At 34.8% G+C, this 27,102-nt stretch overlaps 1 protein-coding gene across 1 annotated transcript in view; it reads right to left on the reverse strand.

Moving 5' to 3' along the window:
* The window catches only part of SEMA3D (semaphorin 3D), a 244,030-nt gene that overhangs the window by 106,788 nt on the left and 110,140 nt on the right, over positions 1-27,102 (reverse strand). The window contains exon 3 of the mRNA XM_072653228.1: positions 10,806-10,966. Within this exon, the coding sequence (XP_072509329.1) occupies positions 10,806-10,966 (161 nt within the window). The remainder of the gene's footprint in view (positions 1-10,805; positions 10,967-27,102) is intronic.

Below are 27,102 nucleotides of genomic sequence, written 5' to 3' on the forward strand. Positions count from 1 at the left end.
GTATTGCTCAAAGAGTACAAGAGTTTTCAAAATACAAATGCAAAAATTGAAAACTGCAAGATCTTTTAAAATAGTTCTTTTCAATTATTATGCCCATTAAATTTTGATGCCCTGAGACAAAGGCTCCACTGTTACTCTTTAGTTACAACTCTGGCTGGACTATAATCTCTAGCATCTATTATGCTATTTTAACTAATCAACTGTGTGCCACTAAAAATTCATCTCATTTGGTTAGCATACAGATATGTATTATTTATCTATGCCTGAACTGTATCACTAGGAAAAATGGTTAGTAAAGTAACATAAAGTTATTTATAAACCATATTTCTAAAGTGGGGCTTGCTATATTAGATCAATTGAAGCGGCATTTAGAGATAATAGAAGACTGGTCATTTTTACCAGTTAATATAGGAAAAATACATTATTTCAAAGACTTTCACTGGTAATTATTTCTTTACTAGACCATTCTGTGAAAGAATATTGCATCCAAGAAATGTCCTGGCAGAAACAAATGCCTGTCCTTCACTATTTTCTCCAACTAAGCAACCTAAACACCTCTTTTTAAATAACTAGTCAACCACTATATACATTTATCATAGATCATGGAGTTAGAAAGAACCTCAGAAGCCTTTTGTCTATCCCCTTCACTTTACAGATGAGAAAACTGAGACTCAGGGATACTAAGTGACTTCATCAAAGCCATGAAGGTAGCCAGTGATAGATCTGGTAATTGAAGCCAGACTGAACTGCAAATCCAGCACTCTTTTCCCTGTACCATAATGTGTCTGTATTTAAATGGACAAAATAGGTCTCTTGGTGAAGTACTATATCCTATCAGATAATCGAAACCTTCCTTATCCCATTTTGTACTTTGTTTTATTTTTGTTTTTAAAGTTCCACTGGTGTGAACTCCCAGTGTGAGAATCTCTGACATCAGTCCAAATAGACAACTGCCTCTACAATCTATAGTCTTAGAGAATTTCTTGGGACACTTAAGAGGAGTGGCCACGATCACAACAGCTAGTATGTGTCAGACTCAGGACTTGAGTCTAGGTATTAGTGATTCCAAGGCCAACAACTTTTGACCATATAATCCTAGGGAAGTCACATAATCTCAAAGTGACCACAGACAACTCTTTTTTGTTGATATCTATTTTGTTTTATTTGTTTTTTTTCTAATGGAAAAATAGTGGGTTTGTTTTTTTTTTACAGTTATCAATTTATTTATTTTTAGTTTCCAACATGTACTTCCATAACTTTAAAATTTTCTCCCTCTCCCTCCCCAAGATGGCATGAAATCTGATATAGGCTCTACATATACATTCTTATTAAACACCTTATAATAAATGGGAGAAACCATGAGAAAGAAAAAAAAACAAAATAAAACAAAAAAATTAGTTTGCTTCATTCTGTATTCTGTCTCTAAAGTTCTTTCTCTGTATATGGATGGCATTTCCCATCATGAGTCTTTTGGAATTGTTTTAGGTCCTGCATTGCTGAGAAGTCTATCAAAATCAGTCACCACACACTGTGGCTGTTTCTGTGTACAATGTTCTCCTGGTTCTGCTCATTTCACTCAGCATCAGTTCATATAAGTCTTTTCAGGATTTTCTGAAGTCCTCCTGTTCCTCATTTCTTACAGCACAATAGTATCCCATTACATTCATATACTACAACTTGTTCAGTCATTGCCCAATTGATGGACATTCTCTCCATTTTCAGTCCAGACTATAAGACTATATAGAGTAGATGCCGGTCTGTATTGTTAGGGTGAATTTCCTAACACAGAGGTCCTTGTTTAAATGAAATCATAGGTCTTTTTCCCTATCTTCCCCCACTCCTGAAAAAAATCTAAATTTTAAAAAGAATACCTGAGAAGAGGTGATAAATTAACTTCATTTTTAATAATTCAGCCCATTTTACTGATATGTTAAAAAGACTTTTTCATAAGATAGGATTTTTAAAAAATCAAATAAATCTAAGTCCAAGTCATTTGAAAGGCCTTACCTGAGCACATTCCAAGTCAAATCTGTGACACTCTCAGAAATATTACTTCCATGACAAATGTAAAGTCTTAGTAATTAGAAATGTGTCACTTGAAAGGTTAAAACTTTTAAAAATGCCCATTTAAAATACATGAACACTTCAGAAAGAATAAATTTAGAGATTTCTTCTGAGATTTTAATGATGGGATTTACTAAACCTTCTAGTGCAGCAAAGGACTCAACAAGAATTGCTTTGACTCATCAAATGTTCTTTTCAGGAATGTTTATCAATCAGAACTGAGACATTAAAATAACAGAGTAAGGGTTAAGAAAATCCCATATATTCCAGCAAAAACTGAATTTGTTTTATTATTAAAATATTCAAGCATTTGGGGAGAGGATCATGTGTCTTGTTTAAAATGACAATCATTAATATAGCTGTATTTTCAAGTGTATTTTGTTAAAGAACAGGAAAATGCTATCATTTAAATGACCAAATCTACTTACTACTTTGACTTAGATAACTATTCTTCCCCCAGAATAATAAAAGGACAAATCTCCTCTCAAAAATATATTAGAGTTAAAGAAAAAAAAATTGTGCCCCCTCACTCTAGGAAACTGCCATTAACATTTTATTTTTTTTAAATGATGAACAAAAACTAATCAAATAAATACTTTTATGTATTGATTTAGTCTATTTAGTAGTTTCAGATCCCTGAAGTAAATTTCTACCACCACATTTGCTACATTTTCTAAGTTTTAGAAAATCTTGTTGAACTATGTAATTCACCATGAAACAGGATTTCATGGCTACATCTATCAGAGAATATAGGCTAAATAACAAAAAAGACAAATGTCAAAAAAGAAATCAGGGAATGAGGAAAAATAAAATTTTCTGAATAACAATCAAATTTTAAAGTTAATTTTGCTTCAATTTGTTATCTTAAGCATATCTAAAACTTCTAATACTTTTTCTTAAGAATCAGCATATATAAATGTTGTTTCCTTTGAACATCAACTTTCTATTGGTTTGTGGTTCTTATCTTGAAATCAGTTTGCACGATGGACCATTTAAATGATTTTTTCCTTCTTCATCTCTACTATAGAGATCAGGTTTTTTTGTTTGTTTTATTTTGTTTTTAACTTCGTCACTGAACCTTGGAACTAACGGTGCCTTTAGAGATTGCTTGGTCTTACCTATTTATTTTAGTAGTGAGAAAACTGAGGCCCGGAGAAGTCTGAGTGATTTGTTTATATCAGACATCTAAGATGTGGCAGAGCAAGAACTCAAGCAAGCGGATTGAAACAAAGCCCCATAAATCAGAACCAGAATGACTCTGGGACTGTAGTAGAATCACTCCTATATGCAATGGCTCTAACCGAGGTATAGAAATACTGTACCAATCTTCCCTAGATTATCTCAAGGCAATTCATACTTCCTCATATTTCTATTACCCAGTAGGCGGCAGTAGAACATTATAATCCCCAACTAGTAGAAGGGAAGCTAACTTACCAACACAGGTAATCAAAGGAGTAAAATAAGTCAGTGGATATTTGGATGAATAATACTTACATACCTGGTCATTCCTGCTACAAGTATGCCTCACTTTGGACAAATCTGAGAGGTAGATTTTAACATCAAATTAATTTAGTAGTAAATGTTTATTTAATGGAAGAATATACCATATAAGAAAAGCGATTTGTGATATTTAACACTCTGAATAAATTAAAAGTATAACTCACTGTACAAAAATATAGGTTGATGCACATGTTTTATAGAAAATGCTAATTACATAAATTAAGTAAAATGTTCATTAAAACAAGCTGGAAGTGATTTTATTCTTTGATAAAAAGTCATCACATGCCTATCTTTAGTAGAATGACAGCTCTTTGAGGTTTGTATTTGTATCCCCAGAACTTTGCATTTGTATCCCCAGAACTTAGTATATAGTAAATGCTTAATAAATTATTGTTGACTGGTTGATTCATTTGTGTGTCTGACAGTGATTTATTCAGAATTCTGTATTTATTCCCCCAAACTTCAATAATTTTTTAAAAATAATAATTTTAACTTTATCAAATTTTAACTTGATCAAAGCACTCCAGACTAGGCATTATTTAGAATTTTTATAGAACTTCTATATAAATATAAAGAAATGCCAAGAAGAATATTTTAGAGTATTTTAGTTCCACAGTTTTGTGGCTACCATTTACTTGAAACAATGGATTTGAATGCAACTGTTGGGGATCATATTTTAGCACTGCTTCTAACACTTATGTAACCTTGAGCACTGAATGTCTCTGGGCAACAAAAGTTCCTTAATCTGAGGGGACTCGACTATATATCATCCAAGACCCTTTCTTGCTTTAAATTTTGATCCTCAAAATAAAAAGTCTAGGAAATGATTAGAATAATCAATGCCATCCTGACAAGCATGGACTGACTCAGCAAATATGAGATTTTAATCTGCATTCTGTTTATGTACCTTTTCCTAGATTTAGTAATAGTGAATGAATGAATGAATGAATGAATGAATGAATGAATGAATGGAGTGAATACACAAACAAATAGACAAACCACCACTAACAAAAATTCCCCCAGAACTTCTGGGAGTGAGAGGTAGAGAGTAGGAAAGGGAATGAGAATTAGTCAGAACCAGAATTTTTTAATGACTCTCATTCCAAAGAGAATAAAGTTCATACTTTAGATACTGGTAGTTCTAATGTGTGGTTTCCTCACACAGAGAAAGTCTGGAACTCTGCTGGAAAGGCACTGAGCCAATGCAAACCACTCTGGGTCCAAGCAGTGTACAAACACTATATTTTGGCACATTTAATGAAGAATACTTTTAGCACTAGATTAGCTGCATAATTCTGAAGGACACACACCTATATAAACACATAAAAATACACAATATACAAGTTCTGATCTAAAAATAACTCATAAGACGTCTCATCTATGTACATAGACTTTCTATGAATTCTGAATTACATAACAAAATGTTTCAGAAATCTTCAGTAATGATATACAGGACAGTCTTGGTGTATAAAACTATTCTACTGTGTATACACACACACACACATACACACATAATTTCTAACATCTGTAGAATCAAATATTAGCACTTGAGACAGAAGAGTTTGAGATATTTCTAAAGTATTCAAACTATGAAGCTATTGGATTGGAATTTATTTTAAACAATGATCTCACCATAAACACAGACAAAATGAACTTTCTCTTACATTTCTTGAAAGCACAGCACAAGTCAAGAGCAATGTTTTAAAGTCTTGAAATAGCACAGAGAAGTATAATTATATTCAAGTTAGCATATATTCTAGAAAACATTTATACATACAAGGTCCCATCTGCATCTTAAACTCAGAATGTCCTAAACTGAACTTGTTACATTGCCTAAATACTATCCTTCCCCCTAACTTCCCATTAATGCCAATACCATTCTCCCAGTGTTCTCAAGACCTACCAACTTTGACCATTCATTCTGACATGCTCCATCTAAACAGTTTCCCGGTCCTGTCAATTCCTTGATACTTTGATAAATGCCACCACCTCCCCTTTTCACTCTCGCTGTTACCAACTTATTTGAGGCTCTCATCTGCCTTCTGTACTCTTCAGTCTCTTAAACTGTCTCTCTTTCCAATTCAATTCAATTAACATTCGCTCCCTGTTGTGTTGTATAATGGAGACTGTATCGTTTTTAATTGTTGTCTCCCTAGTGCAGAGCATGATACCTGGCAGGCACATAGGAGGCACTTGACAAGATGCTCACTTATAGATGGACTGATTCTCAGCATGAGGGATATAAAGGGAGCTAATGTACTGACACTCCTAAAGCAGTTGTATAATTCCTCATTTGTACAAAGAATCCTTTGGTCAGTCAATAACCACAATCACTTTCCCACTCAAAAACTTTTCAGTAATTCCTTCTTGCTTACAGGGGAAATAAAATACAAAATACTCAGCTTAATATTCAAAGTCCTACATAACTGGCCCCAATTCACCTTTCCAGTTTTACTTCACGTTATTTTCCATCACATACTATGCTGCTAGGCACCCACATTCTTATTTTGGGCTCTCCTGGCCCCATCCAACATATGTCACAATTTAAATAACCCTGTGCCTCAGGTTCCTCATTTGTTAGACAGAGATGATTGCATATACTTCCTACAGTACCTCACAGAATAAGCCAGAAAAGTCGTCTGTAAATCGTAACATGTCATAGTCAATAAATGTGAATTATGATTTTTGAAGCCTTTTTTTCCTTCAAATTCCAGATTAGGTAGCAACAAAAAGCCTTCCCTGATTCTTCTTTCTAGGAATGATCCTTTTCTCATATTCTTTTGCCTTGAATTTCTCATCACTGCTTGATCTCTCCCATATAACTATCATAGCACAATTTGTATAATATGTGTGTATACATACACATATAGATAGTCTCTGGACACACACACACACACACACACACACACACACACATCTTATGACCCCAAACAGCTTATAAGACCTTTCAAAACAGGCATAGAGTTATTTTTTTATCTTTGTATTCAGTGTATCTAGTATGTGCTAAATAAAAGTTTGTTTAATTGAATAAAATAGAAACTCTGAAAGTATGAATAGCCTAAGGAAAACTATAAAGTACGTTAGATTTATCTTTATCACCTCATTTTTCCTCAAAAATGTTGCTCTTTAGCCCTATGTGGACTCAATTTTTTTCAAAATTGTCTCTGCTCCTGACCCTTGATCCTATTTTCCAGTCTTGCTTTCAGTTGGCTATCAACTAATAAATGCTTGCTGTCCTAGTAACAGCAAATTAAGCTGTTATCTGGGTGTCACTTGATTCTTCAACACTCTTAGAGGCTATTACCCAATTGATAAATAGAAAAAAATTAACAAATAATGTTCAAGCAAAGAAATTTAAACTATCAACAGTGACGTGAAAAAAATCTGCAAATAATTTGAGAAATGCAAATTAAAGTAACTCAAATTCTACCTTACATCCATCAGATGTCAAAGTTGACAAAGGAAAATAATAATAAATATTGGAAGTATTTTGAGAAAACAGGTACAGAAATGCATTACTAGTAGAGCCATAAATTTGGTACAGCCATTTTAGAAATCAACTGTCCCTAAAGTTAGACAACTGCATAACCTTTGATCAAGTAACACCACTGTGAGGTCTAAACCCTAAAGAGATCAAAGAAAGCTGGGAAGATTTGTACTGATAGTGGGTAAAGTGAGTAGAGCTGGAATAACAATATATAGAACAACAACACTATAAAGGCAAACAACTTTAAAAATTGAAGAACTCAGATCAATGTAATGACCATCTTTTGATTCCAGAGGACTCATGATGAAACATACTACTCTCATCTGACAGAGAGGGGATGGATTCGGAGGGGGAATTAAGATTATTTTTAGACATGGCCAATGAAGGAAGTTTTTTCTCATATTAAGGAGAAGAGGTTGTTAATGGTAAAAAAAATTAATGCATGTTAATTGGGAATTTAGAAAAAATACATCATTTAAGGACATTGCATGTTCAGGTGCTTTCAAAATAGAAGTAATGTTCCTTGTGGGGGGAGGTGAGTGATGACCTGACTTCTAAGAGCTGTGTGATCAAGAAACTGAACATGGGAAGATAGATAAAATCCTATTCTCAGTTACTGATAGTAGCTACTCTTGTGTGTAAACTTCCAAAGGCCCACTTTCTAAGCTGAACAGGAGTACTTCAGGGCAATTAAAATCTAAGCAATACCTCACCAACAAAAGCAGCAGATTGGGGAAATCTTCTTCCAGGCCCTCAACATAACCACTTCCTACCCAGTCTTATGTAATTTAATAGCTATGGTGGGTACCCTTTAAAAAGTGTGTTTGATGATCCAGTGCAGTGATCAATAATTAAGCCTTGCCCCCCACCTTTTCATTCTGGGATGGACAGAGTAAATTTCACTGGATGTGCTAACAGATATTGGATGGGTTCTGACATGCGCAGCAGATCTTATTATATTATCTTTCTTAAACTCACCCTTTTCCAAACTTCCTATTAATGTAGAGGGCTTTAACATTTTTCTGGTCCCCTAGGTTCAAATCCTTATTGTCATTTTTGTCTCCTCACTCTCACTCACTTATTCTACCAGAAATCAAATTTTGTCATTTTTTCATCCAAAACATCTCTCATATCTGTGTATTTCTCTCTACTCACCCAGCCTAGCTCAGGATTATCACCACACACTTGGAACATAGCAATAGTCTCTTAATTTATCTCTTCTGTCTCATATTTCTCTCCTCTTTCATCAATCTTCCACATAGCTGTCCAAACAGTTTCTCTAAGGCACACAGTCAGATCATGTCACTCCCCTACTCAAGTAACTATTGATTCTAGTATCCAATACATCTTCAACTCATCTTTGCTTAGTTTGTATTGTGTCTATATTTTATAATATACAGAATAATTGCTAGAGGTATATAATTGATAAATAAATAAACATGCACATATGATGGGTGCATTTTGTGAGTTTTTTTTATTTTTTGTCTGTTTTATTTTTTTAATTGATGGAGTATATAATCAAAACAGTTTGAATACCACCAGCAAATTCAAAATAATTTCTGAAAGATGGAAAAAGTTGTCAATACCCAAAGGAGTGAAGTTACAAAAGTAAGATAACAAAGGGAGAGAAGACCCTATTCAGGGACTTTCAAATCATATATGCATGCATATAGGCATATCCCTATTCTGCCTATTTGTGAAGTCAGTTCTATCTAACCGCCAAGGGAAACTCTAAAGCAATTATTGACAACATTTTGGTCAATACTCACGGATTCAACATTTCATTTTTTAAAATATCTTTCAATTTCAAAAAAGCAAATCCACACACAACATAGATAGAGATTTTGGAGAATCACCACATTAACAATCACAGTGGATTAGCAATCATCATGAGTCTCCATAAAATTAATATTATTTTCTTTGAATTACCTTTACCCATCTCCTCCAATTCTAGGATTTTTTGGGGGGGCGGGAGGTTCCAAACACAAAGAGATTTAAATTGATTCATAAAAGGAGGAAAATTAATTTACAGAAATACAAGTACACAGAAGGTAGTACAGCACAATGACTGGAGAACCAGTCTTGGAGTCAGAAAGACTATCCTCTTACAGGTACTGACAGGTACCTAGGCAACTCACTTAACTAGTTAATGTTCCAGGCAATTTTTTAAGACTAGGAAGGGCAAGTGTGTTATACCTTAACTACAGATCCTTAAATCTTAGGTATTTCATCCATGATTTTATGATAATGGTACCTCAAGACTTGAGCAAGTCTGGGAAAGTGGCTTATATCTCTTTTGTGGTGAGTTGGCAAAAGCATGGGCTGGTTCAGATAAACAGAGACAGCTATCTTTTTCTTCTTCAAATTTGGCTAAAGTATAGGTGGATTTCCACAAAATTAACTAATCTGCACTTTAGACAATGTTCAGTACATCAATAAGCTTGAAACTTCTCCAGGTTGATAGGACCTGTCTGGACACTTTGAATAACCTCCGCTCCAAGTTGAGATAATAGACTGGTTTTTAATGGAGGCAAATGTAGCAATACAATTCAATACAATAAAGTTTGCTATGGATAAAGAGAATTTTTCGTTGTAAGAAGCGCTCTACTTCATGGCTGCCTAATGACAAGAGAGGTTCTTAACTTTGGGTCCACAGATCCCTTGGAACTTTCAGGATTTTGATAAATGCCTTCCCATTTAGTTAGTTTCTATTGCAATTCTATGCATTTGTTTTATGCACTTAAAAACATTATTCTGAGAAGTACTCTACAGACTTCAACAGAGTGCCAAAGGGGTCATTAAGAACCCCTGATTTAGATGGATTTTCACAAAAATCCACTGTAAATAATATACTATTGACAACAGAAAATTTTGTCAAACAATAATATTGAAACATCTTTAACTTTAAATAACTAATTTATAGGTGAAACATGGTTATAAATGGGTGTTTGAATGTTGTCTACTCTCAGAATGTGAGTTCTTTGAGGGAAGGAATGGCATTTTTGTTTTCCTTTGTATTCTCAGTGCTTAGCACTAATAGGTACTTAACAAACGTTTTTTGGCCAATAAATACACTAAAAACAGTTGGCAGTTAGTTTATTGTGTTAAATAAAAGGATTTAAAAGTGTTATGCATTTTATTCTGAAATGATTTTTGTATTTGTTTTCACAAGAAGAACTATTTATTATTTTTTCTGTTTCTATTAAAATTGACTTTTATTGCCTAAGCATACATCAGGTGATAACAGTGAGAAAGATGTTTGATGAGTAACCTAAAAAAAGTTAATCAAAAAGTTAACCTCGTATTAAAGTTTTAATGCAGAAGATCCAAAAGACTAATGTTAATGGGACTAACTTGAGAAATGACTGAAATTGAAATTACAATGTCAATTCCAAAGAGCAAACATAATTTTGATTTAACCATGAGAATTCTGTCATCCATTAAAGCCAAAAATTGGGATTTCATTGTGTAGCCTTGCATACATTCTACAAATTTTCTAAACCATAAATTCATCCAGAGAAGTAATTTGACTTAGGTTTCCTCCATATTAATAGAAGGTCAGATGTGTGGACTTAAATTCAATTCATAAAATCTAAACATAATAGCAGTGGGAGGTAAGATTATTAAGTTCCTTTAAGACAAAAGATCTATTGCATTTGACATTGAGGACACTCATTCATTGAGAAACTGGAGGAAGAAAGTAGTTGAAAATAAACTTCTTTTTTCAGTGAACTGTATTTAAAAATAAACTGACCTTCTTAAAATTTTTGTTTAAGTCAACCAAGCTGAGCAGGAAGATGTGATCCTTTGCTCCAAGCAGCAGCCTGCCCCTCTCTTCATCTAACAGCAGGGTTTGGAAATCCAGCCCTTCTGATGAACCCATGAATGGAATACAGCTGTTTGAAAGCAGCAAGTCTGTGGGAAAATGAAAGGCCAAAAAAAATTATTTTCAAATCAAAATGTTGATTTAAGACTCACCATACACTTTGTAAATTTATGCACACAGCATGCAGTTTTCAGTTTAGATAACTTCAACGTACAATTTATTGTTCTTTGTAGATGGTATTGTTATTGTTAACCTGAACCAAACTTAGATTAATAATGTTTCAGTGTCTGTATTGAGTAAAAATTGAAGGAATCGTTGATTAATGGGGGAAAAGAAGCCATAGTAAGACCTAAATAATTGCTTATTGTGTTTCCACCCTGAGTTTAAAAAAAAAAAAATCTCCATATCAAGCATTTGACTATCAGCAAAGCCTGCAGAATATTAAAAGAATGTGTCAGTAAAGGAGATAACACTGTACAGAGGAACAAATACTGGTTCTGTGAGCAGAAGTCCTAGATAGTTGGGCTGCACTTCCTTCCCTTCCTAGGCCAAAGCTTAGATGAAAACCTAGGTGTCCTGATGCTCAGACCACTGCTCTGAAGTACACAGCACTCTTCTATCTTTTTCCTCTGGAACAGGCATGACTCCTAACCAATTTGGGGGCCAGTTTAACAAGAGGAAAGGTTTTTTTAAAAAAAAAAATGTCTCCAAACGGCTTTCCCCAAACTGCATCAACTGTGGTGTCTTTTGATAGAAAATTGATGATTGTGCCCTCTAGAGTCAAGGTACCAATCCCAATTCTGACCTTTATTATTCTTATTCTGTGGACAGGTCGCTACTAGTTTGATTCTTGGTTTCCTAATCTGTAAAAACTGTAACATATTTTAATAGGCTGTTCCCAGGCTAAAGAAGTATTCTGCCAAGCTTAAAATCTATATCAATGTAGGTTATTGTTAATATTTCTGGGAGTACTCCTTTTCATTTTCATTATTTTATGAGGATTAAAATGTTATTTTCTTTAAATATCCAGTTTAGTCATTAAAGTAGATTTCAAAATGTGTGTGCAAGGTTCTGTATTTATACTGGAATGCCTGGCTTTTATGGAATGAAAATAGATTAGTTCATAGTTTGGACAAACTATGAGAGTACATATCTTGATGAAGATGTGATACTATCTGAAGCCTTCAGTGGCTGTGATGTCACAAACCTCAGGGGCCTGGCTGAGATTTATGGAATGTATTTTATGTGCACTGGATAGAAGTATGCATAGTATATACTCTGTACTAATTATTTTTCTATGAAACTAAATACAGCGTTGTAATAGCTTGTCAGCCCATAACACCATTGATGTTATATTTCCCAGAAGTTACAAAAATTGAGAACTTGTCTTTACATGGGCAAACATCCAACTAATTTCCCATAATGGTCCTAAGTGGAGGTAAGAAGGGAAGAATGGAAGAGAAAGAATGGATGAGAGAAATAAAATCTGGAGCAGCAATAAAAGAATGCTCTTTTCACATAGCCCCTTCTTTGGCCAGGCAATCTTGTAGCTTCAGCGGGATTTCTGGATAATTATCCAACCAACAAGTAAGAAATAGGAAAACTAGAAGTATATGCAATAAGTCCATGGAGGACCTCTCCGTCTAACTAGAGAAAACTATTCTATGAGCCAAGTTGTTTCAAACGTCAGTGCACGGCCTATAAAATGAAATATAGATTTAAAAACTTTTCATAATTAGGGATAAAGACATGCTTTGTAAAAAGAAATAACATTCTCTGATGTTGTACACTAAATGTAGAGATTTTCACTCACCTCTGTACTTCCAAACAATAATAATTCATTTTTTGTTTTTACCAGTATGGAAGGAGTGGCCAGGGAAAAAGAAAAATATAATATTTATATAAAAAAAAACCTCAAAACACCTGCTTTAATATTTGCTTATCTTATACTGTTGCTCTTAGTTTCCAAACAAATTTGATTAGGGAAAAACAGCTGCAACAGTTAACAGTTAACCTGAAGCACTGTTATTCAAGAATGATTAAATGATGCCTTATGACTTAATGTGGCTAATTTAAAAAAAAAAATTTAAAAGGTATGCTTCATCAAGTCAGTAGCCAAGTTAAATAATGAACCTTGGATGGTACATATGGAAATCTCCCAGTCTGAAGTATGAGTTATTTTGAAGGCAGCTTTGGGACAGGGATTTGAACAGGTTCCCTCTTTCCTGAGCAGGTTATCTTTTTTGCACTTCTGCCAAGTGAAGCACACTCATCTGTCTTTGCCAACACACCTTCTGTTAAAGGGCAACACAAAATTATTAGCTACCAAGGAAACATTTTAGCACCAATATGTATTCTACCAAGGTGACCTAGAGCCACCAAAAGAGACTGACTATTCAGCTAGGTAACCTGTGCAAACGAGGTTAACAAACTGCCAAACGACAGACTCCTTAGAGAAGAATTCCCCACTGCCTTATCTGTTCTGGCTCTGAGCCATACCTCGTTAGCCTTTTGGGCAAAAAATGTGTTTTCACAAGGGGGAAAAGGATGTGTGATTTAGGTGGAAGGCAAAAGAGCTTCCTGTGAGAGCAGTTCACAGGGAGTCATGAGCTGGAGGGAGGGGAGAAGTTCAATAGTACAATCTCCTTCCCAAGATACTTTAAACATTCCCTCTTTATCTGAAGTAGTCTGTCTCTTTGACCTCATTCCCCATCATCACCTTGCTCTTACTCCTTCCTTTAGTAAGCTATCCTCCACTGCCATCTGTTTTTTCCTTGCAAAATCCATTACAATCCCAACACCTGTCTCATTTTTTTTTTTTATCTGCTCTTCTATTTATCTTCTCAGATGGACTGTTTGGACCACACCTGTGATTCCACTGATTTAGGGAAGTCCCTGCCAGATTGGCACCTGATTCATAGTTTAGATACTTATCTAGACAACAGACAGTTTAAGTGATTTGAACACGGTCAAAGAGCCAGCATGTATGAGATGAGCAGCTATTTGGCACCAGGCCTGGAGTTAGGAAGATTCATCTTCTTGAGTTCTAATCTGATTTCAGACATTTACTAGCAGTGTTACCTTGATCAAGTCACTTAAAGCTGTTTACCTCAGTTTCCTCATCTGCAAAATGAGCTAGAGGAGGAAATGGAAAGCTATGCCAATAATTTTGCCAAGAAAGCTTGAAACGGGATCATGAAGAGTCAGATACAACTGAAAGGACTAAATAAGAGTGTCTGAGGCGGGATTTTAATCTGAGTTTTCCTGATTTTCAAGCCTGGTCTCTTTATCTATTGCCTCTATCTATTTTTATTAAGGTAAAAATCTCAGTTGGAGAAGGAAGTGGCAAACTACTCCAGTATCTTTGCCCAAAAAAAACTCCAAATGGGATCATGAAGAGTTGAGCACAACTGAAAACAACTGAACAACAACAATTTCTCAATATATATTCATAGATATAGGAGTGGAAGAGACCTTAGGAGTGTTTAGTCCAATCTCTTAATTCTGAGGAAACAGACTGAGTGGTCAAGTGACTTATCCTGGGTGATATAGATAGTGTCAAAGGGAGACTTCCATCCTGACTCATGCTGACTCTAAATCCAACACTCTCCCTATTATGCCAAACTGTAAACTCAACTAAAATTTCTAGAATTAGAATGTAGTTGACATCAAAACTTGAGTATTTCTGAAATGGATAATACATAGAACTTTAAAGCTGGAATGGATCTGTGAGATCATTTAGTCTCCCACCCTCTTATTAATCTATATAAGGTGTTATTATTAATCTCTCCTAATTTATTAAAAAATTAAAAGTAAAAGATGTTGTTGTAAAGCTAAGCATTGTATGTGAATTGAAGAGGGAAGGGAATGACACTCAAAGATGACTCCCAACAATACTGCAAATCCCTAGGTCAAACAATTTTTACTCTAGTAGAGATCATTGAATCCAATCCTATAATGTTACACATGAGAAAACTAAGATCCCCAGAAATGAAATGATTTGTCTCAGGTCACATAGTCACTTGCTTGTTTTCTTTATAAAATTTACAGTTTTTGCTTAAAATCAAGAATTCAGAATCATCTCTTCCAATAAGAATGTTGCTGGAATCACTGTTCTTAACAAACACAACACTCTGTATCTGTCAAGGCAAATAGCCAATAATTAAAAAAAAAAAGAATGGTATAAATATTTAAGGGATATGTGATAAATACATAAAAATGTAAAAAGAAAGGAAAGGATCACAGATTTAGAGCTATAAAAGCCCTTAGAGCTCATCTAGTCAAACTGAGGGAATTAAGTGACTTGCCCAAAGTTAAATGTATAGAAACGGGCAAAGCTGAGATATGAACCTAGATCTAACTCTCAAGTCCAAAACTCTTTCTACAACATGTCAAGTCCCATAATAACCACAATGCAAAATTCTGAGCACAAAAAGAAGGATTCTAGATGTCTTGCCCACTGCCTCATTTTATAGATGAAACCAAGTGAAATGACTTATCCAGGAGCATTTAACTAGGAACCTGAATATCCAACATATGGTCCAAGGATCATATATAATTTACCAAAGATATTTAACAGAAATTTTTAGGTCTAACTGCCCAACTACTTAACCACCGCTACTATTGTATAAATGGCTGACTTCAAATGTAATGCTGACTGACATGCGTAGCTCAATTTAGTAATTCCAAAAAAATCTACATGATCTATGACCTGTCCTCATATATGGATTTCAGATAAAGAGACAGTGTGTTGCAGCTGAGAATGCAATAGGTTTGTAGTAAAGATACCAAGGTTTAAATGGCATGAACTGTATGACCAATATGGAAGTCACCTGACCTCTTTGAACCTCAATTTCCATAATCTGGAAAATGGGAATAATAATACTAATACCATTTATTTCCATAAAGATTATTGTGAGGCAAATATTATGTAAATCAAACACTGTAGAATGAAAGATAATTTTGTCCCCCCAAAAAAAGATGAACCACCCTAAAAAATAGTTCTCTAATAGCTAGTTACTTCTTGCATTTCAGCATACTTCAAGTGCCTTTGTAATTAAGACAAAACCAAAATAAAAAAACCAAAAAATATCCATAAATAGAGGTTTCCTATTTTGTGTTATCACTTTTTATTTTAGTTCCCATTTAAAAAAAAAGTTCTCTGGACCAAATCCCATTTACTCCCTAGTGAACTGTCACCTAGTGACAATTTTGTTCAGAGAACAATTCACTCTGATGATCTATTCACTTCCTCTCTCACAGGAAAGGAGTGAATAGTCATAAAAAAAACCTAATAAATAGAGACAACAGCCATGTACATTCTTTCAAGAGAATTTTCTCAGTGTCTGTTAGATGACCAAAGTCCTTTCCATTGCCACTCCCTGAATGGTTGGATGCTCAATTCTAACATTATTGCCAGAAATACTAAACCTGGGTGGAGACCCAAGTTTATTCTTGAAGGGAAGAGGAAAAAACATTAATTATTCACCTTATCAAGACTCTGTGCTAAGAACTTTACAAATATTATCTCTCTTGATCCTCGCAACAACCCATGGAAGTAGGGGTTATCATTATCCCCATTTTACAGTTGAGAAAAATGAGGTAGGCAGAAATTAAATGACTTGCTCAGGGTAATACAGTTAGCAAAGGTCTGAGGTTAGATTTGCACTCAGATCTTCCTGACTCCAAACACAGCCCTCTATCCACTGCACGGCCCATAAGGTTATGTTTAAATAATGATCTCTAGCAGTCTAAAAAGAATGGCATACATTATGGAAACCAAAAAAATAAGATCTTTAAGACCTCACAATGCAGTAATTATAATTTTATAGAATCAGACAATTTTAGAGCAGGAAGGAACCCTTAGAGAGGAACCATTCTTATTAAATTATGTGCTCAAGGTCACACATCTAGTAACTGGCTGAACCGAGATTTAACCTTGCCTTCTAATTCCATGTCCACCCTGATAAGAGAGATTTCAAATAGACTCAAAATTTGAAGGAATGGTTTTAAATGTCTATTTGAATAGCTCTGTGGAAACCTTACTTTGCCATGCATATGGAGTCCATATGGAGTCCATCTTTTCAAAATCTTCCCCAGGTTCTTGACCTCTCCACTATGCCTCCAACTCACTGTGTCATGGAAGGGAAAACTTCTCAAATGAATTCTGTGGCTGATGTGGAAGCCTAATTTCCAGTCCAAAGAACAGACTGCTAACCTGACCCCAGGAAGCTGGATTCTTTGACCCACAAATGAGTTGAACCCTACTTAAGTCTAGAAGATTCAATTTGAAACCCAGACTCCTGGGTTCATTATTACAAAGTTCTTAATGTTAAGCTCAAAAAACCCACAGAAGAGACCTCATCATCACTATTACCACCATAAGCACAATCACAATTCTCCTTCTCCTCCTCTTTCTTTCTCTTTCTCTCCTCTCCTCTCCTCTCTCTCTTTCCCCTCTCTTCTCTCCCTCCCTCCTTCCCTCCCTCTCTCTCTCTCTCTCTCTGTCTGTCTCTCTCTCTGTCTCTCTGTCTCTGTCTCTGTCTCTCTCTCTCTCTCTCTCTCTCTCTCTCTCTCTCTCTCTCTCTCTCTCTCTCTCCCTAGTCCATGAATAGGGAGACACTTAATACTTCTCTGAGGATTATCTGCTCTTTCCATCTAATCTCTGTGGTAAAGGAGGAGCGTGAATGATCCTACACAAAATTGTAAAGTAAACCAATGTTATTTTTGCAGTCTACCTCCCTCTCTATGCCATTTTCCACTTCTTGGAATGTCTTTTTCCTCCTTCCGCATGACCAATACTTTGATGTAATCCTCAGAGTACTCAGAAACCCCTACTTAGAGCACACTTGACAGCCTCCCCCAGAAACTCTCCTCTCAAAAGTAAGTAATCCTCAGATAAGAGTTCAGAGAAAAAAGCAGTATTATCTTACTATGTCATGTTAAGATATCTATTTGTAAGGCACTGTGCTAAGTGCTGGCATATGAATCAATGACAGCCCTCCCCAGGCTCAGGTGCCCTTTTCTCCCCCCGTTATGCTAATGTTCGGATTATAACTAGATCACTGAATGGGCTTGGCCCCAGGTCTCCGCTTTCCTAAGTAATAGTCCAGGATGAGATATGGACAGGGAAGGTATGGACATGTTCATGAGCAGCAGAATCTAACACTGAGAATGCTTTCTCTTGTTTTAGCCCCACCTGGGTGTGGTCCATCTGTCTGGAGATTTGATTCTTCTGTGCGTACTGATGCTTTCCCAAGCCACTCTTTTTAAGTAAGCACAATTTTATAATTTATCATTTCTCAACGAATAATCACGATGATGATGATGACAATGATGATGATGATGCAAAATTTAACCAGTCCTGGTAATTTTCAGGGTTAAAAGTAGATTTCTGGACAATATTTTTACCATTATATTTCCAGATCAGAAAAATTATGCTCTCTCTTACTTCTCCTTTTCAGCTTTCTGTAAACAGAACCTTACTGATTATTTGGCTAATTAGGTACCATTCGTGAACAGTTATGAATATTATCCATGGCAATAATAAGGCATCAGATATGGCATAAGAAAATATATTTTAAAACGCATAAACTATTATATAATCAAAACTGCCCTCCTGCCAGTGCAGGATGCTAAATGGGATTCAAGCAGTTTCACATTTTGACACTTCCGTCCACACCCATGATTGTAAATGACAGATATTTCTACTGGCAAAGTTTCAATGAGAGAAATTTTCTATAACAAAGAATAAGTAACATTCATGATTAAACGTTACAGGGCTTCTTCCATTGTTACAGTCTCGAAAGCTTTGTTTCTGTCCCCTTAGTGACCTTTCCAAAACAGTGGTTATAGCTAGAACAAGACCATAATAACGACATAATGGAATGGTTTTTTATAAAGTAGATGTCTTGATAAAGCAAAACTTGCTTGACAAGTGTTTTCTTAACTCCTTTTAAAGTTTCTTTTTGTAGTGTCTTCTATAATTAGAACTGTGAATTTAAAAGCTGAGGCTGTCATGCTTCTTCTGTTTGTATACCCCTGTACTCAATACATAATAAGTGCTCATTTTTTCACTCATTTATTCATTTATGAGTGATACAGCTCTCTCCTGGTTCTCTTTCTACCTCTCTTGGTCCTCTTCAGTCTTCTTTACTGTAACATCACTTTTTTTCCAACCCTGTGTGTTGATTTACTTTAGTGTACTGTTCTGGGTCTGCTCTTCTTTCTCTGTGCTCCCTCTTTTCAGTGTCATCAGTTTCCATCTGTTTAGTTATCATTTCTATGCAGACAATTCAAGATCTAGTTATCCAACCCAATCTCTCATCTGAACTCCATTCCTGCATCCCAGATTGCCTACTTGACATTTCTGAGGAATATACAAAAGGCATCTCAAATTCAGTATGTCCAAAAGAATACATCATATTTTTTCCTCAAACTTTCTCTTCTTCATAAATACTTTATTTCTGTAAAGGAACCCCTAATACACTAGTCATCCAGGTTTACAACTTGGCTTTTTTTTTAAAAAGAATTATATTTTTCCCAATTGTATGTCAAAAAAGTCTTTAGCATTCATTTTTACCAAAATTTGAGTTCCAATTTTTCTTTCCGCTCCCCTCTTCTGAAAATGGCAGGCAATTTGATATAGGCTTTATATACATACTATCATGTAAAATATATTTCCATATTAGTCGCATTTGTGAAATAAGGAACAGATCAACAGAAAAAACATGAAAAAGAATATAGTAAGTCAAAAATAGATTCAATAAGCATTTAGAGTCCATCAGTTCTTTATCCAGATGTGTATAGCATTTTCCTTGGTGAGTCCTTTGTACTTACCTTGGATCATTTCATTGTTGAGAAAAGCTGAGTTAATCATCATAAACTGTTGCTGATACTGTGTACAAGTGCTTTCCTGGTTCTGCTCATTTCACTTTATATCGGTTCACAAACATCTTTCTAGGTTTTTCTGAAATCTGCCTTTTTATCCTTTCTTATTTCACAGTAGTATTCTATTACATTCATATATGGCAGCTTGTTCAGCCATTCCCAATTGATGGGCATCCCTTCAATTTCTAATTTTTTTCCACCATGAAAAGGGCTGCTATTAATATTTTGGCACATAATAGGTCATTTTCCCTTTTTTATTTCTTTAGGATATAGAGCTAGAAGTGGTATTGCTACATAAAAAGGTATGCACAGTTTTACAGCCCTTTGAGCATAGTTTCAAATTGCTCTCTAGAATGGTTGCATCAGTCCACAACTCTACCAACAATGCACTAGTGTTACAATTTTCTCAAATCTCCAAAATTCATCATTTTCTTTTTCTATCATATTAACCAATCTAATAGGTGATAGATGGAGTTGTTTTGATTTGCATTTCTCTAATCAAAAATAATTTATAGCACTTCTTCATATGCCTATAAAATTTTGATTTTTTCATCTGAAAACTGCCTATTCATATCCTTTGACCATTTATCAATTAGGAAATGGTTTGCATTCTTATAAACTTGATTCTGTTCTCTATGTATCTGAGAAATGAGCACTTTATCAGATACATTTGCTATAAAGATTGTTTCCCATCTTTTTGCTTTCCTTCTAATCTTGATTACATTGGTTTTCTTTGTACAAAAGCTTTATTTTATTATAATCAAAATTATCTATTTTGTACTTTGTAATGTTTTCTATCTCTTGGTTTGAAAAGAATTCTTCCCTTTCCCATTCATCTGACAGGTAGTCTATTCCTTGCTCTTTTAATTTGTTATGGTGTCACCCTTTACATCTAAAGTATGTACCCATTTTGACTTTATCTTGGTATATGGTATGAGATATTGTCCTGACTCTACACCTAGTTTGTGCCCTCTTGCTTTCCAGCTATCCCAACAGTTTTTGTCAGTTAGTGAGTTCTTATTCCAAAGGTTGGGGTTTGGAGTTTATCAAACATGAGGTTAGCATGGTCATTGAATACTGTGTCCTGTCCATGTAATCTATTCCATTTATCTACCACTTTATTTCTTATCTAGTACCAGATAGCTTTGATAATTATTGCTTTATAATATAGTATGTGATCTTGTTGCTAGGCCATCTTACTTTGTATTTTTTTCATTAATTCCCTTAAAATTCTTGACTTCTTTTTCTTCCAGATGAATTTTATTGTTATTTTTTCAAGTCCTATCAAATAATTTGTTGGTAGTTTGATTGGCACTGAATAAGTAAATCAGTTTAGGCAGAATTATCATTTTTTATCCTAATGGCTTGTATTATGCATAAGCAATAGACATTTTTTTAGTTTTTTAGTTATTTCTTTATTTGTGTGAAAAGTGTTTTGTAACTGTGTTCATATAATTCCTGGGTTCATCTTAGCAGGAAGATTCCCAGGTATTTTATATTGTTTACAGGTATTTTAAATTGAATTTCTGTTGTTATCTCTTGCTGTTGGACTTTATTGGTCATATAAAGAAATACTGATGTTTTATATGAATTTATTTTTCTTATATCCTATAATTTGGCTAAAGTTGTTAATTATTTCAAATAGTTGTTTTAGTTGATTCTCTAGGGTCTTCTAAGTATACCATCATATTATCCACAAAGAGTGAAAGTTTTGTTTCCTTACTGCCTATTCTAATTATTTTTTATTTCTTTTTCTTCTCATTGCTATAGCTAACATTTCTAGTACTATGTGGAACAATAGTGGTGAAAATGCGCATCAATGCTTTACCCCTGATCTTATTGGGAAGACTTCTAGCTTATCCCTTATGCCATCTAACTGATGGTTTTAGATAGATACCACTTATCATTTTTAGGAACTTTCCATTTACTCCTGTGTTCTCTATTGTTTTAAATAGGAATGAGTGCCGTATTTCAATAAAATCTTTATATGCATTTATTGAGATAATCATATAATTACTATTGGTTTTGTTATTGATATTGTCAATAATGCTGATACTTTTCCTAATATTAAAACAATTCTGTATTCCTGGTATAAATCCCACTTAGTCGCAGTGTAATTCATGCTAAATATTAAACAATTCATGTAATCACCTTGCTAGTATCCTATTCAAAATTTTTGCAGTGATAGTCATTAGGGAAATTGGTCTATAATTTTCTTTCACTGTTTCATCTCTTCCTGGTTTACCTAACACCATATTTGTGTCATAAGAGAAATTTGGTAGGACTCCTTTGTTGTTGTTGTTTATCCGAAATAGGTTATGTAGTATTAGAATTAGTCGTTCTTTAAGAGCTTGGTAGAGTTCACTTGGGAACCCATCAGGCTCTGGGGATTTTTTTCTTAGGGCGTTCATTAATGGATTGTTCAATTTATTTTTCTAATATGGGATTATTTAGGCATTCTATTTTCTGATCTGTTAATCTGATTAATTTGTATTTTCATAAATATTCATCAATTTCATTAAGATGGTCAGATTTGTTGGCATATAGTTAAACAAACTATTTCCTGATGATTGTTTTAATTTCCTCTTCATTGGTGATAACTTCACCCTTTTCATTTTTGATACTAAATATTTGTTTTTTTCTTTCTTTTATTTCTAATCAAATTAAACAATGGTTTATCTTATTATGATTTCCCCCCATAAAACCAGCTCCTGCTTACATATATTTATATATACTTTCAATCTTATTAATCTCACCTTTGATTTTCAGGATTTCCAATTTGCTGTTTAAATGGGGATTTTTAATTTGTTCATTTTCTAGTTTTCTTAGTTACATGCCCAATTTATTGATCTGTTCTTTCTTTCTATATTGTTAATATAAGAATTTAGATAAATAAAATTCCCTTAAGTACCGCTTTGTCTGCATCCCATCAGTTTTGGTATGTTATATTTTTGTAATTCTCTTTAATGAAATTATTGATTGTTTCTATGATTTGTTTTTGACACACTTATTCTTCAGGATTAAATATTTAGTTTCCAATTCTTAGTCTATCTTTCCACTGCCCTTTGTTGAATGAAATTTTTATTGGATTATATTTCAAAAAGAATACATTTACAATTTCTGCCTTTCTACATTTGATTTTGCATTTTATGCCCTAATACATGGTCATTTTTTTATAGGTGCCATGTACTGCTGAGAAAAATAAAAATTATATTCCTTTCTGTTCATATTCAGTTTTCTCCAAAGGTTTGTTAGATATCTAACTTTTCTAATGTTCTATTTAACTTCTTAGTTTCTTTCTTGTTGATTTTTTGGTTGGCTTTATCAAGCTCTGAGAGGGGAGAGTTGAGGTCCCCCACTAGTAGAGTTTAGCAGTCTATTTCTTCCTGTAACTCACTCAACTTCTGTAAGAATTTGGATGCAATACCACTTAGTCCAGATATGTTTAGTAATATTGCTTCATTGTCTATGGTACCTTTTAGCTAGATGGAGTTTCCTTCCTTATCTCATTAAATCATGGCTATTTTTGCTTTTATTTTGTGTCTAGATTAGGATTGCTATCTCTGCTTTTTTTTTTTTTTACTTCAGCTGAAGCATAATACATCCTGTTCCAGTCCCTTACATTTAGTCTATGTGTGCCTCTCTGTTTCAAGTGTATTTTTTTGTAAATAAAATTCTGCAGAATTTTGTCTTTTGATTCACTTTGCTCTCTGCTTCCATTTTATGGAAGAGTTCATCCCATTCATCTTCACAGTTATGATTGCTATGTGTGTATTTTCCTCCTTCCTATTTTTCCTCCTATATGTCCTATCTCTCCCTTCACCCTTTCCCTCTTCACCAGTGTTTCGCTTTTGCCAACTACCTCTCCAATCTGTCCTACCTTCTGCCACACACAATCCCCCTTTACTTAATATCTTCACTTCTTACTTCCCCTGTCAAGTAAGATAGATTTCTATATTCAAACGATTGTCTATATTATTCTCTCTATGAGTCAATACTGATGAAAGTGAGGTTCAAGTGATGTCCATCACCTAACCTCCCATCTTCCCTCCAATATAAAAGGTCTTTTGTGGCCCCTCCTGTGAAATAATTTACCCCATTCTACTTCTCCTTTCCTTCTGCATTCAGTGTAGTCCTCTTTCTCATCCGTTAATTGTTTTTATGTCATTCCCACAAGGTTGCCTTATACTCACACCCTCTGTGCATGTATATTCCTTCTAGCTGTACTTAGTGATATTTTTTTAAGAATTACAAGTGTCATCTTTCCATGAAGGAATATAAACATTTTAGCTCTATTGGATCTTTTGTTATCTTTTCCCTTTTTACCTGTTTATGCTTCCCTTTAGTCTTGATATTGGAGATCAAATTTTTGGATTAATTCTGGTCTTCATCTTATGAAAGCTTGAAATCTATCTACTTCATTGAATGACCATTTTTTTCCTTGATATATCAGCTAATTAATTTAATTTTACCAGGTAAGGATTTCTTGGTTTTTGTATAAGCTCCTTTGCTTTCCAGAACATCATGTTCCATGACCTCCAATCTTTTAATGTTATAGCTGCTAAATCCTGTGTAATCCTGATTGCAGCTTCCCAATATTTGAATTGTTTCTTTCCAGCTGTTTGCAGTACTTTTTTCTTGACCTGATAGTTCTGAAATTCAACTACAGTATACCTTGGAGTTTTTATTCTGGGATGTCTTTCCTGAGGTGATTGGTAGATTTTTTTCAGTGCCTATTTTGCCCTCTGGTTCTAGGATATCAGGGCAGTTTTCTTTGGTAATTTCTTGAAAGATGCTGTCCAGGTCATTGTAACAGCAAGGACCCCAATACACAAAGGAAAGCCTGCTGTACAGGTTCTTAGCTTTGCTTCTCTAAAAAGAAAGTAATTTTTGAGGGGTCAACAATCGCTTGAATCAAATACATATATCATTCACTTACTTCAGGGGAAAAAGTCAGCTCCTTGAACTTCAGAGAAAATACAAACAGAAATAAAGACTGATAGGGTTTCCAATTGTCTGACCATAAGCAATACATACATGACAAATCCACCTGTCTGGCCATTACATACATACATAGTTACCAGAAAGAGAAGTGCCAACATCTGAGTTTTCTAAGCCATAAGGGTTCTTAGCAGCTACCCAGAGTCTCTTCTGGCCAAACGAACACTTCCAATGAGTAAGCCCCCAAATAACCTCAGAGTATGTACATTTTTCAGAATCAGAGGGCATTATAGCCCTTGAGAATCAGTACCTCATTAGAAATTAACAAAACCTGTGGCCCTTTCTACAAAACAAATCTCCCCTAATCAAGCTTCCCTTAAAGGGTGGAGAAAATCTTTAATGGGTGGAGAAGATCTTTGACTCTCCTAAATGTAATTGATATTACAGTCATCCTTTTGAGTAAGGATTTCAGGCAATCCAATGATTCTGACATTATCTCTCCTGGATCTATTTCCCAGAGACAGATTTTTTCCCCCCATGAGGTATTTTACACTTTCTTTCATTTTTTTTCATTCTTTTGAATTTGTTTTATTGAGTCTTGAAATCTCATAGTCATTAGCTTCTACTTCCCCAATTCTGACTTTTAAGGAGTTGTTTCCTTCAGTGAGTTTTTGTACTTTATTTTCTATTTGGCCAATTGTACTTTTTAAGGAGTTTTCTTTTTCCATGCTATTGACTTTTTTTTCCATAATTCTCTTGCATCACTCTCATTTCTTTTCCCAGTTTTTCTTCTACTTCTACTTTTTTAAGTTTCTTTTTGAGCTCTTCCATGAGTTCTTTCTGGGCTTGAGACCAATTCTCATTTTTCTTTTGGGTTTTGCCCATAGGTGTTTTGACATTGCTATCCTCTTCTCAGTTTGTTTCTTGATCTTCTCTGTCACCATAATAACAACTTTCTATGGTTAGATTATTTTTGTTTGTTTGTTTTTCTGCTTATCTTTGTTGGCCTTTTTCCTTTCTTCTAAATTTGAGCTCTGTTCATAGGGTGGAAGAGACACTGTCTTGGGCTTCTTGTGCCAGTGTCTGCAGGCCCTGGCTGTCTACCTGGTGCTGCACTGATGTTGACCAGAGGCCTACAGGGGACTCTCATGTATGGTGCTGTGCTAAGGAGGTGGAGTAGTGAGTTACCAGTACTGCTGAAGGCAATTGGGGTCTTGTAGCTTACCTGGTGCTGCACTGGGGTCCGAATGATGGAGTCTGGTGTATGCTGAGGCTGGTGGGATGTTTCTTAGTCTCCCCAGAGATAAACTGAAGCACATGGCAGTCTGGCCAATGGATGTTGCCTGTTTGCCTGGGGTTATGCTGAGGTATATGGCAGTTCTTAGAGCAGGAGTCTGCCTATTCCCCTGGCCCTGCTGAGGCACTTGGAGGGGGTGGGGGCGGGTTCTAGTGTTGGTATTTGCATGATCCACCACACGGTTGCTCAGGATCTCCCACTTGTTTGCTCATGTGGGGCATGTTACTAGCTTTCTGGGGCACTTTCTATCCTGGACTGTCATCCCCTTTTATTCAAGTGAGATACTCTTTCCTGCTGACTTTCTAAGTTTCTTGGTCTCAAAGATTGTTTCACCCAGTCTTTGTGCTGGTTCTGCTGTTCCAGGATTTGCTTGGGGATATTATTTTACGGATGTTTAGAGGTAACTATGAGAGAGTTATGGTGATTTACGACTTCTCTGGCATCTTGAGTTCTGAATGTCCATTCACAATCACTTTACTTTCTTTTCTCTGATCTCGCATACTCAATTGTTTTGATCAAACAATCAACAAATATTTGATTGTTTATTATATGGTTGGCATTGTGCTGGGTGCTAGGGATACAAATGCAAAGATTAAAACAATCAATAACTCAAAAAAGATTAAAATTTAATGGGAGAAAATATATATACATATGTACACATAATATCCATATATGCATTTATGCTAGACATGTATATATGTGTGTAGATGTATAATATACATATACACATATACATGTGTATGTATCTATATATCTATACCATACTCTACACCAGGGACAGAGTTCACATGTGGCCTTCTAGGTCCTTGACTATGGTCTTTTGACTGAATCCAAGTTTTACAGAACAAACTTTTCTATTAAGGAGATTTGTTCTGTGAAGTTTTGATTCAGTTAAAGGGTTGTACTTGAGGACCTAGAAGGTCATATGTGACCTTGAGGCCTCATGTTTTCCACCCCTGATCTACAAAGTCACCAAAATGATATTTCTAAAGTGACTATTTCACACTCCAATTAAAGATACTCTTTTTTTGCCTCTAGATATACAGTAGATGTTTCTATTTGCAAAATAAAACTTTTCACAATCTGGCCCCAGCCTAC

This window comes from Notamacropus eugenii, chromosome 3, assembly GCF_028372415.1.
Source record: "Notamacropus eugenii isolate mMacEug1 chromosome 3, mMacEug1.pri_v2, whole genome shotgun sequence".
In the NCBI taxonomy this organism is placed as follows: Eukaryota; Metazoa; Chordata; class Mammalia; order Diprotodontia; family Macropodidae; genus Notamacropus; species Notamacropus eugenii.